The 20,429-nt window shown below is 35.4% G+C and overlaps 1 protein-coding gene across 10 annotated transcripts in view; it reads right to left on the bottom strand.

Annotated features, from left to right (window-relative positions):
• Positions 1 to 20,429, bottom strand: part of TANK (TRAF family member associated NFKB activator) — an 89,329-nt gene that overhangs the window by 34,062 nt on the left and 34,838 nt on the right. For 9 of the 10 annotated variants that reach the window (XM_087435289.1, XM_087435284.1, XM_087435286.1 and 6 more), the window contains one exon: positions 16,640 to 16,787. In XM_087435289.1, coding sequence (XP_087291415.1) covers positions 16,640 to 16,738 — 99 coding nt within the window. In that variant the 5' untranslated portion in view covers positions 16,739 to 16,787. Of the gene's footprint in view, positions 1 to 16,639; positions 16,788 to 17,463; positions 17,583 to 20,429 lie in introns of all 10 variants that reach the window. The other variant, XM_087435285.1, reaches the window with a different exon arrangement.

Genomic DNA, 20,429 nt, shown 5'->3' with positions numbered 1-20,429 from the left:
AAATTGAATTTTTTCCTATTGCTGAAACTGAAAATTCTCATTTTTCATATTTTCCAAAGCACTTATTTCTAGATGGGGAAAACAAAAAGTTCAAGTGTCCTTAAGTCATCTATAATACTCTAAATAGGTCAAACATTATCTCTTCTCATCCTCAAGAACTAATCTCAATATTCTGAAAAATACCATTGTTTTCCTTCAAATATAAAAAGAACAGGAATTTAATAAATGCTGAATGGGTTAAAAAAAAAAGAAACAGTCTCAATTTAAAAAGCTTTCAAATGGTTCCAAGATTAACAAAGAGAATGAAAGCTTTACTGAAGGATTTGCTTGGCTACCACAAATGCTCTCAGTGGGGAGCTCTCCCGTTCATGAAGGAAGATAATTAAATATTCCCATAATTAAATAAATATGTATCTTAATACATAGCACTTTAGATACAAACTGTCTTGAAACTTTGGTAAACTAAACATCAACTTCAATTTTAAGTTAAAAAAAATGAGATTGTATAGGATTAGCAACTCAGAGATCCTGGTATACAGCTCATTCTTCAACCATTCTCTTTTATATTCTCTTATAACTAGGTTATAAACCCTGCCCTCCCCCACCATCCTGATACCAAGACTTATCTAGGAGATCTGTAATTTGACAGATCAGATTATCAATCTGGTTATCTACTATTAGGTGACAGTGCTGCCACCAATTTCTCAGCATGCCAAATGGCATACTATGACAAACTATTTTTATTTTACAATCATGTGTTTTGGTCCTGATTAATTTACTTAGCCTCTTGGTTTCTTCCTCTTTGAAATGAAAATAATATTTACCTGAAGGATTGAAGGAGAGAGCATGCATAAAATATCTGACACATAATAAGCTCTCTGCAAATGTTAGTTCTTTTCCTTTAATAACGAGCAAGGTATCTACATAATATGTTACTGTAGCATGTAGTGCACACATCCATTAACTAAAGCTCTGGTTACCACCGAACACAGACAATTTGTCACCAGACTTACCACACAACCACGTATGCTCTAAGCCAGTTTTCTCGGTGTTTCTTATAGTTCAGTGTAACCTAGGACTCAGAAGTTTCTTTTTAAGACATCAGTGTGGTATATCTCCATTGAATCAAAAACGTTCTTTCAAGCAAAAAAACAAAAAAACTCTGGTTGTTCAAAGTTTATAAAGAGACAAAAGAGGCTCAAAAATGATTAAGGAACAATTAATGGCTGTTAAAAATTACAAAAGTAGCACATTTGTTGAAAAAATGCAAAAACAACAAAATGTCCACCATACCACAACAAAAACCTAGATATGTAGAAAGTAAAAAGTGACACTCTCTTCTTTTACTTTGCCTTCCATTCCTCCTCAAAGGTAACTACTATTGACACTTCGGTACGTGCCCTTTCAGAACTTCTCTGCACATGCATATGCATCTTATTTTTTTAAAAAAGTAAAGTGAATTATTCTGCAACCAAATTTTTCAACAACAACATTATCATCATACGATCATTTCACTGAATATTTACTATGCACCAAAATCAGAGAGCTTTATTTTATCTCATTTAATCCTTAAACTAACCTTCCGAGGAGATTATTTCCCACATTTTACAGATAAGAAAACTGAGGCACCAAGAGGTAAAAAATAACTTGTTCAAGGTTTCTCAGTAGGTAGTAGAGCTGAGATTTGAATCCAGGTTTGCCTGACCACAATGCCCAAGCCCCTAAATAACCACCATGGCATATCATGTGAGGATATCTAGCTCTACCAAGGTCCTCTTTTTTGCTATATACTCTCCCCTTAGGCAATCTCATCCCCAGTGGCTGGTTATGTCAGACTCTCAAATTTCTCCTTACAGCCCAGACCTGTCTTCTGAGCTTTAGATCTATGTGGCCAAGTGCTACTGGGAAAGCACTTCAAATTTTACTTATTCAAAACTGATGATCTCCTCCTTCCAACTACCATCCCCCCCAACCCCACCTCCCCTGCAAAATTGGGTCCTTTGCTTGTATTCCTTCTCTCAGTATATGGCACCACTGTCTATCCAGAAAGCTATAACCATCCTTGACATCTACTTGTTCTACAGCCTATCCATGACCAGTGTCAATTTTAATCTTAAATATGTCTTAAATCTATCCACTTTTTCATCTCCAATGTAGCCATCACAGTTCAAGACATCACAACCTTAATGAACTACTGCAATAGTCTAACTGCTCTCCCTAAATCTATCAGCCAATCCATTTTTCCACACTGTAGCCATTGTGTTCTTCGCAAAATGCAAATCTAATCATAACACCCATTTTTTCCTCCCACTCCTCCCCCTACAAAACCTTAAATGGCTTCCTATTGCTCTTAGAATAAAGAACCAAAAGTCCTTAATATGGCCTCTAAGACCCTACATAGTCTTGCCCCTGACTCTTTTCATCGTACTTTTCCCTTATACTTTCAGTTCTTTTAGGCCAATTGGTCTTTATCACGCAGGTCCCTATACCTGGAAAGCCCCCCAAGCTTGCCCTTTCAAAAATCACTTCATAAAGATTGTCTTCTCTGACCTCCTAGATTAGGTCAAGTGCCTAATAGACATTCTAACAGCAGTTTATCTTTCTTCCTGATACTTATCAGAGTTTGAAACTTGACATTTATGAGATTGTTTGACTAGTTTCTGCTTGACTAGACTGTGCCACCATTCCATAAAGCAGGGAGTATGTCTGCTTATCATTGTAGACCCAGACCCATTGTAGTTCCAATACAATATATTGTGTAGGTGCTCAAAATATCTTGGAAGAGACAGTATAATTTAAACATTCCCAATTATTAATGGATCTTCTTGAACATAAATCCTAGCTTACCTGTCTAAAAGTTCTGACAGAACATATTTCTGGAAATAAAAACTTGGAACAAAGGATACAAACATTTTAAATTCTGATAGGTGGAAAACGAGTCTATGGCAAAGCACTGACAATGTACAATTGAAGAAATAAGTCTTCAATCAGAAAGAGCCAGAAGCACCATAATTCTAATACCAGTAGCTTCAATAAAAAAAAACCAGAGTGAACTGCTCTATTTCCACTGACACTTTACACAGAGATATATGTTTTTGGGGAACAAAGAAAGGAGAAAAAGAAATGGCCTCATTATTTAGTAAACAATAATGAGGCCATTTACATCTTAAGTGAAAGTAAAGGCATTTTTTTCATAAAGTAGTACCTACAATAAAGGCATTTTATGCCTTCATGCAATCCTTTAAAACATGTTTTACAAGCTTTTAGAGGTAACATAAGCTTTGAGGCTAAGAGTTTTCATTTCAGATGGGTTAAGACTAGCTCTAGAATAAAGCAATCTGACAACACAGTCCTTATGGTTTTATATTTATTGTCAGAAAAATGTTTGGATCCATAATTTACGATAAAAAGACAGACCACAGTCAAATCTAGTCTTATTTGAGCCCTTCACCTTAGATTCACTGGTTAGTCAAGAAGGCTTTTTGCTTAGCAAATGGGATGGTTTTAAATGTTCTGTATCCTTCACCTTTCTTATCAATACAAAGAAAAAGCAATTTATGGCACAGCACCTGAACTATCTTAGAATTATGGAGATTTCTTCCTTTCTATACAAGACATTGTTGATTTTTCTCTTTTAATCAAGAACTGGACAAGAAGAGACAAATATGTTTTATTCCATATTTCCTTCTCAACAAGATTTATATTTTTGGATTACATAATACAAAGGATCTTGGGACAAGCAGAATATCAGCTGTAGGAAGTTTTCTGTAACTTAAAATCATTTATGAGTACGGTAATCTGACTTTCAAATGGCAATCAGTTTTAAAATTTCCAGATGTTTTTATTATTTTAATTGATTCTTCTCTTGGAAAGATGGAAAGAAGCAATAGAGGGTACTTAAGTCTTTATTAAATATATTTGGTTTCTCCCACAGAACAGTGGCAGAAACTGATGACAAGCAACTTAGTATAAGTAATAAAATTGATTAAACATTTAATTCTACATTACGGAATCTTGTGATATTTGAAACTCTCCAGGTAACTTTAGCCTAGTTGACCACAAGATGTGGCAAAGATCGCTAATTACTCCCCCCATATACATTCTTCTTTCTTTCAGCAATATAGACTTTTAGCTGGGTACATGGTCATCCAGCTAGAGAATACATTTACCAGCCTCCCCCACTACTAGGTGTGACCATGTAACTAAGTTCTGGCTAACAGGATGTGAACAGAAGTGACCCATACAAATTCTGGACCACACCATTAAAAGGAAGCTGTCTGTTCTTCCCTGCTTCTCTCTTTCTTTCTTCTCACTGGCAGGGAAATAGTAACAAGTAGAGCAGTCCCTGTGATTCCAGAGAGGAAACTATATTTCAAGGCATAGTTGAGGTGCCTTCTTCGCCCTGGCTACTCACTTCTGGACTGTTATATGAAAGAGAAATAAACTATCTTATTTAAGTACAGTATTTCTTGGTCTCTTTGTAACAATAGCTTATCCTATACAATAACTAATTCAGGGGGCAAGCCTACTCTACCACTGCCCTATATAATAGTACCTTCTCTTATTCTGTAAGCACATTAGAAGTTGGGTATGTCAGGGACTATTGTGATTAAAACGTTCCTCTACTTTGGAAGTCAGAAGACCTCTTAGTGTGGGCACATATGAATGCTTATACAAGGCAAGAAACAGAATAAGCAATATTAGACTGTGAACCCTTTTAAGTACACGCTCTATGTTTTATCTTTGAATCCCTAGCATTTATTATGTGCCTGGCACATCATAAACTGTTTGTAGGATGATTGAAAGAAATATTAATAGCAAGCTTTATACTCTAGCCTCTTTTGGCAAGAGATGTATAAGTCACAAAGTAAGAATGCATCCAAGAAAAGAGGAAACTAAATTAGGTTATTCAATGGCAAGTAATGAGTTTGAAAACCTGAAACGGGCTGTAATTTAGCTAGGTTAGTATAAAGGATATGGACTTTCAAGTCAGATAAACCTAGTGGCAGTACAGATTCTGCCACTTAGGTTGAAAAACTAACTTAGTTCTGCATCTCAGTGTCTTCACTTGAAAACAGGGCTAACAATGCCTACTTTGTAGGGCTAGGAGGATTTACATATAAAGTAGGTGACACTTGTAAAATATACTCATTCATTAAATGTTAATTCTCCTTTCTGCTTTACGAAGCAATATGAATTTAAGGACTGAAGGAGGGAAGAAAATGCAATTGGTTCAGCATTATCTGGGATTACCTGACATTTTAGTATGGTCTAGAATAAAGGCTATACTGGAAGGAAAAGCTAAAAATAGTGATGTTTTCTTAAAGACTAGAGGTTCAAAACAAAAAATTTAATGGCATGGTGGCAGGAGTGTTTAGGCACAACAATGGAAAATTTGGTATAGAACTAAAAGAGAAAAACACTACTTAGGAGCCAGGGAAAGTAAGTATGCTTGATGATCAATAGTAGGACACTAGCAGTAGTATGAGGGGTTATCCTTTGAAATTTAAGTGAAGTAATTTAGGATAAATAAAAGGCAGTATTATTCCACACAGCCCTTATAAGATTCATTACTCCCTTGAAATGGTACAAGTGAGAAAAAATAGTGGATGTAAAAATTCAGGTCAGACATTCAGCTTAATGTGCCTTCCAAGTGGAAATGAGATATATGGGTCCAGAGCTCAGGGAGCAGGTCTGGAGTAAGGAGATAAATTTAGGAGTCACTTCAGATACAGTCACTGTATCTGAAGCCACAAGAGAAGATGAGATAGCTCACACAAGAATATAAAGTAAGAAACAAAGAAGGCCTTGAAAAACTCTAATATTTAGTGGCCTGGTAGAGAAGAAACCTACAAAGGAGACTGAGGAAGTAGGGCCCAAGAGGGAATGAGAAAATCAAGCATGGTGTGTGGAATGATAAAGAAAAACAGTATTTTAAGGAAGAGGTAGTACAAGAGGTATGGTCAGCTATTAAATGGAATGAGGTAGCTCCATATGCATGAACGTGAAAGACTATCAATGATTTTAGGCAAAGAAGTTATAGACATGAAATTTGTGGTCAAGCAGATTTTTTCAAACCCCAGTTCTACTAGCTTTACTACTTATTAACCATGTGGTTGTGGGCAAGTTATTTCACCTCTCTGTATTTCATTTTCCTCATCTGAAAAATGAAAATAATACTTCCTCAAAAGATTTGTATGATTAAATTAGATGACTGTAAAGCACTTTGGCAAACATAAGCCTCAATAAATCTTAGTGATGACGATGGTGAAGACAAAGACATTTAAAAAGTTTAAAACCTTTTTCAGATTAGCACAATTCCATTTTTGAAAAAATATAATTCGTATATTCTGGAAGGATATCAAATTATTAACAATGGTTACCCCAGGGAGCAAGGGAGAGGACCATCATTTTATATTCTGTATATCTTGAATTACTTGCATTTTTTTCAATAAGCATGTGCTGCTTTTGTCCAATTATTGGCCAACAATATTTTAAAAATCACTTACCTGCCTTATTTGTCTTTGTCTCCCTTATTAATTTGGAATACTTGGATGCCTTTTCTCGACAAAATGTTCTTAAATAGATGTAGCAAACTGACTTCTCAAAGAGGAGCTTCTGAGTCTTAAATTGCAGTGAACTAGAAGAAACACTGTGAGAAGAACTGGCTTGGAGTATGGACAGCTAAGTGAAGTGGTAAAAGACTGGGGAGTTGGTACAAACTGATGAGTGACAGATGAATAGCAATAAAACATAAGCTAGTAACAGAATCTAGGCTATACTAATTATTTTTTTTTTGTAATAGATTTTTTAAAGTTGTAGTAAAATGTACATAGCATAAAATTTGCCATTTTAATCATTTTAAGTGTACAGTTCTATAGCATTAAGTACACTCACATTGTTGTGTAACCATCACCACCATCTATCTCCAGAACTTTTTCACCTTTCCCAACTGAAACTCTGTACCTATTAAACACTAACTCCTTATTCCCTTCCCTCAGCCTCTAGGAACCACCCTACTACTTTCTGTCTCTATGAATCTGACTATTTGAGATATCTCATATAAGTAGAACCATACAATATTCGTCCTTTTGTGACGAGTTTTCACTTAGCATAATATCTTCATCCATGTTGTACCATGTGTCAGAATTTCTTTCCTTTTTAAGGCTGAATAATATTCCATTGTATGTATATACCGCATTTTGTTAAACCATCCTTCTATCAACTAACACTTGGGTTGCTTCCACCTTTCGGCTATCGTAAATATAAGGCTGCTATGAACATGGGTGTACAAATCTCTCTTTGAGTTTCTGCTTTCACTTTCTTTGGGTATACACCCAGAAGTGGAATTGCTGGGTCATATGGTAATTCTGTTTATTTTTTTGAGAAAACATCATACATTTTCCACAGAGATTATATTATTTTACACTCCCATCGGCAATGTACAAGAGTTCTAATTTCTCTACATCCTCACCAACACTTTTGTTTTTTAATTTTTATTTTTTTATAATAGTCATCCCATTGGGTGTGAGGTGATATCTCATTGTGGTTTTGATTTGCATTTCCCTAATGACTAATGATGTCAAGCATTTTTCATGTGCTTACTGGTCATTTGTATAACTTCTTTGGAAATGTCTATTCAAGTCCTTTGCCTATTTTTTAATCAGGTTGTTTGTTCTGTTGTTGAGCTGTAGGAGTTCTTTGTACACCCTGGATATCAATCCCTTATCAGATATATGATCTGCAAATATTTTCCCTCATTCCTTGTGCTGCCTTTTCACCCTGTTGATAGTGTTTTAATTTTGATGAAGTCTAACTTATCTAATTTTTCTTTTGTTACCTGTACTTTTAGTGTCATATCCAATGTCATGAAACTTTTCCCCTCTGATTTCTTCTAAGGGTTTTATAGTATTAGCTCTTGCATTTAAGTCCTGGTTTGAGTTAATTTTTGTACATAGTAAAAAGTAAGAGCCCAACCCATGAACATGAAATTTTTCCCCATATGTTGGTATTTTCTTTAATTTCTTTCAGCAATGGTTTGTAGTTTTCAGTGCATAAGTCTGTTGCCTACTTGGTAAGTTTATTCCTAAGTATATTACTCATTTTGATGCTATTGTAAATGGAATTTTCTTAATTTTCTTTTCAGTTTGTTTAATGTTAATGTATAGAAATGCAACTTATTTTTGTGGTTGACTTTGTATCCTACAACTTTGCTGAATTTGTTTATCAGTTCTAGCAGTTTTTTTGGTGGAATCTTGAGGGTTTTCTACATATAAGATCAAGTCATCTGTGAACAGAGATAATTTTACTTCTTCCTTTCCAATTTGGATATTGTTTTTCTTACCTAATTGCTTTGGGTAGGACTCCTAGTACTATGTTGAATAGAAGTGGTGAAAGTGGGCATCCTTGTGTTGTTCCAGATCTTAGAGGAAGAGCTTTCAGTCTTTCACCATGGAGTATTATGTTAACTGTGGGTTTTTCATATATGGCCTTTATTATGTTGAAATAGTTTCATTCTATTCCTAGTATGTTGAGTGTTGTTATCATAAAAGGGTGTTGAATTTTATCAAATGCTTCTTCTGCATCAATTGAGATGATCAGGCTTTTCCCCCACTTCATTCTGTTAAAGTGGTGTATTACACTGATTGATTTTGTTAAACCATCCCTGCAGTGCAGGAATAAACCCCACTTGGTCAAGGTCAAGGTGTATAATCCTTTAAAAACATTATTGAATTCAGTTTACTAGTATTTTGTTGAGGATTTTTGCATCAATATTTGTAACAGATATTAGTCTGTAGTTTTGTTTTCTTGTAGTGTCTTTGTCTGGCTTTGGTATCAGGGTAATGCTGGCCTCACAGAATGAGTTAGGAAGTAATCTTTCCTGATCAAGTTTTTGGAAAAATGTGAGAAGGACTGGTGTTAATTCTTTGAATGCTTGGTAGAATTCACCAGTGAAGCCACTGGGTCCTTGGCTTTTTTCCCCCAAATGAATAGCATATACGATGCTTTTCTTTTTTTTTTTTGCTGGGAAAGATTTGCCCTGAGCTAACATCTATTGCCAATCTTCCTCTTTTTTTTTTTTACCTCCCCAAAGCCCCAGTGCATGGTTGTATATTCTAGTTCTAAGTCCTTCTAGTTCTTCTATGTGAGCCACCGCCACAGCATAGCTACTGACAGACAAATGGTGTGGTTGCACGACCAGGAACCGAATTCAGGCCACTGAAGCAGTGAGAGCGCCGAACTTTAACCACCAGGCCATCAAGGCTGGCTCCCTGGGCTTTCTCTACCGGGAGTTTTTTTCGGGGGGGAGGACTTTTTTTTTTTTTTGCTGAGGAAGATTTTCCCTGAGCTAACATCTGTGCCAATCTTCCTCTATTTTGTATCTGGGTCGCTGCCACAGGATGGCCACTGATGAGTGGTGTAGGTCTGCCCAGGAACCGAACCCGGGCTACCAAAGTGGAGCCTGCCAAACTTAACCACTAGGCCATCAGGCTGGCCCTGGGAACTTTTTGATTACTGTTTCAATCTCTTTACCAGGTATAGCTCTATTCCAGACTTTCTATTTCTTCATACCTTGGTAGGCTGTGTATTTCTAGGACTTTGTCCATTTTATCTACATTATCCAATTTGTTGGTGTACAACTGTTTAGAGTACCTTTACAATTCTTTTTATTTCTGTAAAATTGGTAGTAATGTCCCCTCTTTCACTTCTGATTTTAGTTATCTGAGTCTTCTTTTTCTTCTTAGTTAGCTAAAGCTTTGTTAATTTTGTTAACCTTTTTGAAAAACCAATTCTTGTCTTCACTGACTTTCTCCATTAGTTTTCTATTCTCTATTTTGTTTATCATTGCTCTAATTTTTACTATTTCCTTCTTTCTGCTAGGTTTGGGTTTAGTTTGTTCTTCTTTTTCTAGTTTATTAAGGTGTCAAGTTAGATTATTGATTTGAGATCTTTCTTCTTTTTAATGTAAGCATTTACAGCTAAAAATCTCCCTCTTGCTTTGTCTGCATCTCATAAATTTTGGTATGTTGTGTCTTTATTTTCATTTGTCTCCAAGATATTTTCTAATTTCTCTTGTGATTTCTTCCTTGACCCATTGGTTGCTTAAGAGTACATTATTTAATTTCCACATATTTGTGAATTTCCCAATTTTCCCTCTGCTGTTGATTTCTAGTTTTATTCCATTGTGATTAGAAAAGATACTTGTATGATTCAATCTTTTTAAATTTATTGAGTCATTTTTAATGGTCTAACTTATGGTCTATCCTGGAGAATGTTCCATGCAAACTTGAGAAAAACGTGAATTCTGCTGTTGCTGGGTGGAGTATTCTGTATATGTCTGTTAGTTCCAACTGGTCTATAATGTTGTTCAAGTCCTCTATTTCCTTATTGATCTTCTATCCATTATTTAAAGTGTTGAAAGTGGGATACTGAAGTCTCCTGCTTTTATTGTAAAGCTATCTCCTTCTTCCTCACATACTGTTAATGTTTGTTGCACATATTTTGGAGTTCTGATGTTTGGTACATATATGTTTATAATTGTTACATCTTCTTGATGAATTAATCCTTTTATCATTATATAATGTCCCTTTTTATCTTTTGTAACAATTTTTGACATAAAGTCTGTTTTGTCTGATATTAGTATAGCCACCTTTACTCTCTTTTGCTTACTATCTGCATGGAATCTTTTCCCATCCTTTCATTTGCAGCATGTCCTTAAATCTAAAGTGAGTCTTGTCGACAGCAAATAGTGGGATCCTGTTCGTTTATTCATTCTGCTAATCTATATCTTTTGATTAGGGTGTTTGATCCACTTATACTTAATGTAACTACTGATAGGGAAGTACTTTTGCCATTTTGTTGTTTTCTGTATGTCTTACAGCTTTTTGTTCCTCATTTCCTCCATTACTGTCTTCCTGTGTGTTTAGTTGATTTTTTGTAGTGACACATTTTAATTCCCTTCCCCTTTCTTTTTGTGCATATTCTATAGATTTTTTTTTGTGGTTACCATTGAGATTACATATAAGATCCTAAAGTTATGACAATCTATCTTAAATTGATATCAACTTAACTTCAATTGCACACAAAAATTCTCTACACCTTTATAGCTCCACCCCTCTACTTTGTTATTAATGTCACAAATTACATCTTTATATATTATGTACCCACTAATATAGATTTAAAATTATTTTTTATACCTTTGTCTTTTAAATCCCGTAGAAAAGAAAAAATGGAGTTACAAGCCAAAATGACAACAATACTAGTTTTTATATTTGTCTATTTATCTACCTTTAACAGAGAGCTTGCTATTTTCATATGGCTTCAAGTTACTGTCTAACATCCTTTCATTTCAACTTGGGACACTCTTCAGCATTTCTTGTAGGTTAGGTCTAGTGGCAACGAATTCCTTCCACTTTTGTTTGTCTGGGAATATCTTAATTTCTCCCTCATTTTTGAAAGACAGTTTGCCAGATACAGAACTCTTGGTTAATAGGTTTTTTTTCTTTCAGCATTTTAAATATATCATCCCATTGCCTTCTGCTCTGCAAAGTTCCTGCTGAGAAAACTGCTGACAGTCTTATTGGGGCTCCCTTGTACAAGGCTGTCCTCTTGCTTCTCTTGTCTTTCCCTTTGGTACCTCCTTCTCCTATCACTCCAAGTATCATCCCTATGAAGATGACTCCCAAATACGTATTTCCTACTGGTACCTTACTTCAGAGATCCACATTTCAGTTGCCTGCTGATCATCTTCCCCTGGCTAATCTTCTAACACTTTGAACTCAAAATATCCAAATCAAATCAAATGAGCAAATACTCATGTTTAGGATCTTCTGTCTTCATAATGAGTCCTGAAAGTGGGCAGCTGAAATGGGATTGAGGAATTCAAGAAACTCATTAACAATAACTGATCCTTTGAACTCACATTCTTCTACTCCCTCTGCGTCTGTTCTCTCACTTCAGGAGGACTTCGGCCATGAACCCTCTTTTTGTTCTTAGTCTATTAGACTCCTCCTAGATTAGCTTCTTTTTGATTTTAGCTTATATCTCAAAGCACATAATTTCAATTGCTTTTGTAAGCACTTTCTGGCCATCCAACCATTCTTGTACTCCTAACTCTGCAATCTCCTAATCCTGGATTTACCCATACACCTGTTCCACTTCTATACCAACAAAGCTGTTCAAAAAATGATCAACAAACACGGACTGATACCACCAAAAATTCATGGTAAAGGTTGGATGCAACATTTTTCTTCTCTCTTTTCTTAACTGAAGCTATTTTATTCTTTACTACCATTCTCACAATACCCTAAAATCACTTCACTCAGTAGATGACCTCACCTTGTATTTCACAGAAAAAAAATGGACTCAAATAACACAATTTTTTTTTAATTTAGTAAATTTGACGCATAACTTTGTGTGAGTTTAAGGTGTACAGCATGTTACTTTGATAGATTTATATATTCTAATATGTTGCTGTTGTAGTGATATTTATCACATTATATAATTATAGTGCAATATTATTGTCTATATTCATTACACTGTGCATTAGTCTCCATGGCTTATTTAGTATTTGTTACAAGTTTATACTCTAAATGTTTTTTGTTTTTTTTTTTTTAAATTTTTGTTTTCCCCTCAAAGCCCCAGTAGATAGTTGTATGTCATAGCTGCACATCCTTCAAACTGCTGTATGTGGGACGCGGCCTCAGCATGGCTGGACAAGCGGTGTGTCGGTGCGCCCCTGGGATCCAAACCCGGGCCGCCAGCAGCGAAGCGCGTGCACTTAACCGCTAAGCCACGGGGCCGGCCCTACAAGTTTATACTCTAAACATCATCAATCTTATCCCCACCCCTCAATCCCTGGTAACCACCATTTTACTCTGTTTTTCACAGGTTTCACTTTTTCAGATTCCACATAAGTGATATATGATAACCCTTCTAACTTCCTGCTACCACCACCTCCTATATGCACAGTTATCTTCATTTGCAGCTTTTTTTTTCTTTTGTTCCCTCCCGTTCTCAGAGGAATAGGTGTTTCTCCTCTTGTTCACAGTAAATTCATTAATCTATTTCTGAATCTCCAGACACCAACTGATTGGCCTTATTTCCTTCCTCTTACCCTCTTGCCCTTCAAATATTCCTTCACCCTACATACTCTGACTCAGAAATGTTATCTATATTCAAGGCTATAATAAAATCTGTTGTTCTCTAATCTCCAATTCAGAACTCTATCTAGGCTTCTAGATCCATACTTAGAACCATCCATTGAACATTTTCATCTGCATGTCTCACAGGTAACTAAACCTAATAACTAAAACCTAATTACACAGCTTATTTCTCTATCCCCAAATGTATAGTTATTCTTCATTCTTGGTTTCAGTTATCAGCACCATCAATCCAGTCTTCTATTCCAGATATCTGGGTATCATCGTAGAACCTATGCTATCGCCTTCAGTAGTAGCCTGCATTCAGGTGCCACCTGCTTTCCATTCTATCTCTTAAATACATCTTAGATCTCTTCTCTAATTCATCTCTAATGCTTAATTAAAGTCCTCATTTTAATTTCTTGAAATGACTGACATTCATTTTTTTTTTAAGTTGAAATATTATATGTACATCTATATTTAATACATGTATATTAATAGTTATTTATATATAATCACACATTTATATATATATTAAAGTTCATAAAGTCCAACTTGATGGTTGCCACTTATTTTTATATTCCTGACTCTTAGAACACTGATTAGCATCATATATACGTTTGTTGAGATGAATTCCACATTGTTCTCTATCCAATCTATCCTCTATCCTACTGTCAGGAAGACTTTTCTAAAGCTTCCTCACTTCTGAGGTTTATCATATATATTGCTCTCTCCACTTGCAGGACTCTTCTTCCCTAATTTACCCAACACTTCCTAATCTTAGCCAAAGTATTGGGCTTGAAGTGGGCTATGACTTGATCCTCCCAGACTAAGTTAGGTGCCTCTTCTCTGTGCTCATATATTATCCTGCACAGATCTCTACTGTAGCACTTAGTACACTGTGGTAATAACTGTTGATTTTCTTTTATCTCTTCTTTACTTACTGGAAAGTTCCTTAAAGACATAATATATTTCAGTATTCTCAGAACCTCATCAAGTGCTGGGCACATAGTAGACACTCAATAATGTTTCTTAAATAAATCAGAATATTCTGAGTTTAACATATAAGAATATGTAGTATACATTTTTTTCTTCTCCTATTCTTACTTGAGTACTTGACAATACAAAAAAAATATATTTCCCTTTCCTCTCTTTGGGACAATTGCTGATGTATGCAAAGGCTTCTTCCATGGCAGATAAGAGGTTAAATTACAAGAGTTTTCAGTTGCTTACCATTGGCCAGTGCAGGAAGAGAGTAGAGAAATTCCTGTTTCTGCATTAACCTAAGAACAGCTCAATACTCCTCTTCCCTAGTTCTGTGTTTCCTAACTTTCCTAAAAAAAGTATAGGATTGTTGAAGTTTCTTAATGAATCTAATGGGAAAATAAGAATAAAAGCTGGGAGTTTTTTGTTTTGTTTTTTAAAAAGTGATTATACCTTATACTTGAACTGGAAAGGAAAACAAATCCAAATTCTAAACTTCATTTCAATAATTTTAGAAAGCTCCCCGTCATTAGCATGCCTCTGTTTCTCCTATGCACCCCTAATGAAGATCTATAGTCCATAAGTCTACCTATATGAGTGGGAGTATTCTTCTGTAAACCAACAGAACCACAAAGAATAATGACTACTTCTGAGGAATGCAGGGAAGCATGTATAACAGCTTATAGAAGAGGCATCAATTAGAAAGCAAAAAGAGAATTGTGGAGCTCCTATATTTATGGAAGAAAGTAAGAACTGCATGGCTAGCATATTTCTTAGACTTGAGAATTTCACAGGCTAGTACAATTTTTTTTTTTAATTGAGGGAACCAACATAAGACCCCTCACTTTCAGCTGCCTGTGCAGGAATAATTTAATATAGCATGCCTTAGGCTGTTATCTTCAGAAAGGCCAACTTGCAAGGTTGGCCCTGGCTGGCATCTGACAACTTGACTTTTGAAAACATTTCCTAAGTGATAAGGTTGTGACTGATGTGCCAGCCTACTCAGACTGTACCATGAGGTGTATGGGGAACACCTACTTTCCTTCCAAGAGTCTGGAATTTTAGTTGATAGGGTGTTTATGTGAGTGGCCCTTAATAAAAACCCCAAACTCTTAAGTCTCAAATGGCATTCCCTGTGCAGAAGCACTGCACATGTGTGACTGAATTTTTGAAGCTGGAGGGAAGGTGCACTCTGTGCGACTCCTCACAGGAAGCAAAGAACATAGGAAGCCTGCACGTGGATTCCTCTAGACTCTGCCTGATGTCTTTTTCCATTAACGATCTGGCTGTGTATATCTTTAACATGTTGCTATAATAAATCTTAGCTATGAGTATGACTGTATGTTAAGTCTCGTGAGTCCTTCTGGAGAATCATAGAATATGTGGGTAGTATTGGGGACCCCTGAAACACTAATAATTAATGATAATAAACAAGCAAACAAAAAACTCTATCACCATCATTTCACAAAAGCGTATGTTAATAAAATTCTGCCCTTTATTCTGATAGTATGGAAACACAAAAACATAATATCAGAATAAAGGACAGAATTTTAAATTGAATAAATTTATCATTACAAGAAGTTCATTACATTAGTATTTTTATTTTTCTTGTTTTGCTGCAGATCAGTGAAAACCTATCATGAATCAATAACAGATATGTGCCTGGAAACTACTAGGCTAAATAATTTTTGCCTGGATATACCCTTCCTTCAATTTATCCTGGAAACTGAAAGTACTAAACAGAAATTTTATGTGTACAGGGGTAATTTTAAAAAGCTGAAACATCCAGTAACTCAGTAAAGATTTCACTTAAATACTTTAACTGTTAGTGTTAAAGAATGGAAGACTATTATAAATTAATAACAAATTTAGTTCCAGGATATTTTAAGATTTGGACAGTCTTCCTGCCAGCCAAACAACAATGTAAAAAACCAAAAAAACAAAACGAGCTGAGAAAGTGATACTTCTAACTTTTAGTTTGTCATTTTATTTAAAAATTATTTAAAGAAGATAACATTCTTCATCTTTTCTCAACAGAATCACCTTAAAATGAACTCTTTCCATAGGTCACAATGCTTTTAAGAAAGGGAACAAATAAAAACCTCAAATTTCATCCATTAATATATTGCTGTTTCAGTAATTATAGTTTCTTTGTGTGTGTGTGTGTGTGAGGAGATCAGCCCTGTGCTAACATCTGCCAATCCCTCTGCCCCCTTTGTTTTTTGCTGAGGAAGACTGACCCTGGGCTAACATCCGTGCCCATCTTCCTCCACTTTATATGGGGCACTGCCACAGCATGGCTTGCCAAGCAGTGCGTTGGTGCGCGCCTGGGATCCGAACCGGTGAACCCTGGGCTGCTGCAGCGGAGCGCGCGCACTTAACCGCTTGCACCACCAGGTCGGCCCCAGTAACTATCGTTCTTTAAGGCACTTTCTAACGATATTTTTTAGTTGCAAAAGACTTTCAAATTCCATTTACCAGGATAAATAACTTTCAAAACAAAAACCACATACCTTTTGCTGTAGTTCTTTTACTGCAGAATCTCTATCCATGCATGCCTGTCGAAAGGCTTCATAAGCTTTATTAAGTTGCTCACCAATGTTTTTATCCATTCCACTCCGTCCTGTAGCATCACTATAAAGGATGGAGTAAATGGCAGGTCTGGAAAATAATCAGAACAATTTAGACAGCTATTAAGTTATATAAATCTCATTTTTAAAATGCATCTTAAAGACAGTTCTATACGGTGTATCATGAACATTATAGCACCAAGTACTATAAATGTTTATAAAGGCACAAAAGTTTCATCTAAAATCCTGATCAGAAATATTGTGAAACCTTAACTTGTACAATTTTTTTAATATTCTTTACTAATGTTCAAGGAGCAAGTGGGGTTCCAGTTCATAAAGATGCTAGTTTGAAAAGAGTAATCTATAAATGCAACCTAAAAACGGAGAAACATAAAAGGCCATTTGTTATTAATACTTTGTTATAGAAATGCACAACAGGATTAGCAACGTGAGAAGGGATTTCTTTTTACTAAATGGACAGTTACTCCCACTTACAAGGTGAATTCTTGCTACACTGAAATTAGAGAAAAATTAAATAGATAAATGTTTGTGGACGGAGTTCACACTGTTGTTACTGCACAGCAATTAAAATGTGTGAAAATGCTCTTATTTTAGCACAAAATCTAGGGAGAGCTCCTGTTGGATTGTACATTAAAAAAGAAAAATCACATCCCTTCAGTCCTACCCCTACTCCCTATTAGTTTTCCAACCTCCCTGCTGTTTCTGAACTATAGGTGATTTACTCAGTGGAGGTAATTTGGTTTTACCATCTCAGTTGGCATAACATCTCTAACCACATTCCTTCGCTCTGAGCAGAGGGCCGTCTAATGACTCTGATTCTTCCTGTCCAGCTGTAAAAATACCATAGGACCTTTCTTTCAATCCTCTGAAAGACAGAGAATAGAAAGTTCCCTATCAGTCATAGGGGATTTTGGGAGTACCAAATTATTTTACTTCTTTATGATCGAAAATCCTTCATAATCTCAGTCTCTAATATTTCATAACACTTTTCATTTTATCATTGGGTACACAATGCTTTTAAAAATTTTTAGTATTTTACATTAAGATAGAATTCATATAACATAAAATTCACCATTTTAAAGTGTACACTTCTGTGGTTTTTACTATATTCACTATGTTGTGCAATCATCACCATTATCTAATTCCAGAACATTTTTATCACCATAACAAGAGACCCTGTATACCTATTAGCAGTTAGTCTCAATTTCCCTCTCCCCTCATCCTCTGGTAACCACTGATTTGCTTTCTGACTGTATGATTTGCCACTTTTGGACATTTCGTATAAATGAAATCATACAACATAGGGCCTTTGTGTCTGGCTTTTTTCACATAGCATAAAATTTCCAAGGTTTATCAATTTTGCAGCATGTAATATTATTACTTTTTATGTCTGAATAATATTTCACTGCATGGATATACCATATTTTGTTTATCCATTCCTCAATTAATAGACATTTGGGTTGTTTCTACTTTTTGGTTATTCTGAATAAAGCTACTCTTTGTGCCCACATATTTGTGTGAACATATGTATTCAATTCTCTTGGATATATACCTAGGAGCAGAATTGCTGGGTCAGATGATAATTCTGTTTAACTTTCTGAGGAACTGCCAAAACTGTTTCCATAGAAGTTGTACCATTCTATATTTCCACTAGCAATGTACAAGAGTTCCAATTTCTCCACATCTTCACCAACACTTATTGTCCATTTTAAAATTATATGCATCTTAGCGGGTATGAAGTGGTACCTCATCATAGTTTTGATTTGCATTTCCCCAACAATGTTGAGCATCTTTCCAGTGCTTACCGGGCATCTGTATATGTTCTTTGGAGAAATGTCTAGTCAAATCCTTTGCCCACTTTTTAATTGGGTTATTTTTCTTTCTATTGTTGAATTGTAAGAGTTCTTTATATATTCTGGAAACTAGACCCTTATCAGATATATATAATTTGCAAATATTTCCTCCCATTCTGCAAACTGTCTTTTCATTTCCTTGAGTGTTCTTTGACACACAAAGTTTTTAATTTTGATGAAATCCAATTTATCTATTTTTCCTTTTGTTGCTTGTGCTTTTCATGTCATATCTAAGAAATTGTTGCCTAACCCAAGGTCACGCAGATTTTTACCTAGGTTTTCTTTTAAGAATTTTATAATTTTAGCTTTTCCACTTAGATGTTTGGTCCATTGAGTTAATGTGGATACAGTGTGAGGCAGGGGTCCAGATTCATTCTTTTGAATGTGATTATCCAATTGTCCTGGCACCATTTGTTGAAAAGGCTATTCTTTTCCATTGAATGGCCTTGGCACTCTTGCCAAAAATCAGTTGACCGTAAATCACAATGCTCTTTTAAATACCTAGGTAATATTTCATTTTTATCAGCCAGTCATTCATTTTAAGACACTAAATACACCCCTAAATCATTCTCCAGGCTTAATGAAAACAATTTCAAGATTTTTATTATGGGCATCACAGTGTCATTACTTTCTGAAGAAATGAACGAACGGTAATTTTTTTAGGCATTCCACTTAGGAAGTTTGTTTCTACTGCTACCTCTGATAGATGGAAAAGATGAAATAGTTAGGATAATTAACATTGCCAGGATCTCTGACTTGCCATAGACACTATGGAAACATAAGTAATTAGCATTAATATAAAGTACCACTTTAAGTACTTTATTTATTTAGACACTCTATCATTCAAAAGATTTAAGGTGGCTTATAAAAATACACACAAGATTAAAAATAAGTATACAAGCAGGGAAAGAAAAATAAGAGTAGGTAGCTACAGGGACTATAATATACTGTAATATGCTAATGCAGAAATTAGAGGTTTTAAGTAGCTAAGTGGCTAAGTTATCTATCACTGTTTTAAAAAGCTGCACATCATGACAATTGTCAATGTAAACCACACCTATATTTTTAAATCTAGGACAAACGAGAGCCTTGAATGGGGAACCCACCTAGTTTCTTGTTTTGTTCTATCTCTGATTGACTTTGTGACCTTAGTTCAGGGCCACTAAATCTTTTCAGACCCAAGTTTCTTTACTCCAACACAAAAAAGATATCTGGACTTGATTTCTAAGAAACTTCTTTGTTCTACAGTTCTTGAGTCTGTGAGTCTAAAAATGCGTGTCTGTTCCATCAAGAAGGTGCATTCTTGTTTTTAAAAATGTAAATGCAGTACTAAAAATAGCTGCATCATATGCAAGTAAATCAAGTGAAGCCTTCACTTCAGGTCCTTGAATTAGATCACACAAATGTCACTAAGAAGAGTTACTGAGTAAATTCCACATGGATGCATCCTATTTCCTGAAATAAGAACGCATGCTGGGGAGATATGATTCAGGTCAATACAACTAAATAAATGATACATTTAACTCCTCTCTCACCCAAGAAGAGAATTGGGTGTTAGATCAGTGACACTGACCAGAGAAAAAGGAAACAGTCTCTGGTACCCAGCTAATTAAATTGGACAGATTTCAGATATTAACACCCTGAACTTTAAAGCCACTTGTTCCTCTATTTTTTTAAAGCATTTGTTAAGTGTAAAATTAATTTCACAACTTAAGAGGCAGTCACATTTCAATTACATTTTGGTATGCCTTCTGCAAAACTTGCCAGGCTCCAGGGAAATGGTTTTATTTATAGTAAACATGCTCAAACCCAAATCTAAGGGCCACTCTCATCCCCCAAACCCAGGAGGTCCAAGCTAG

This window comes from Ceratotherium simum, chromosome 9 (assembly GCF_057802395.1).
Source record: "Ceratotherium simum simum isolate JZ-2026a chromosome 9, ASM5780239v1, whole genome shotgun sequence".
Lineage (NCBI taxonomy): Eukaryota > Metazoa > Chordata > Mammalia > Perissodactyla > Rhinocerotidae > Ceratotherium > Ceratotherium simum.
Note: the sequence above shows the minus strand (reverse complement) of the source record. Positions and strands in the feature narration are given on the sequence as shown.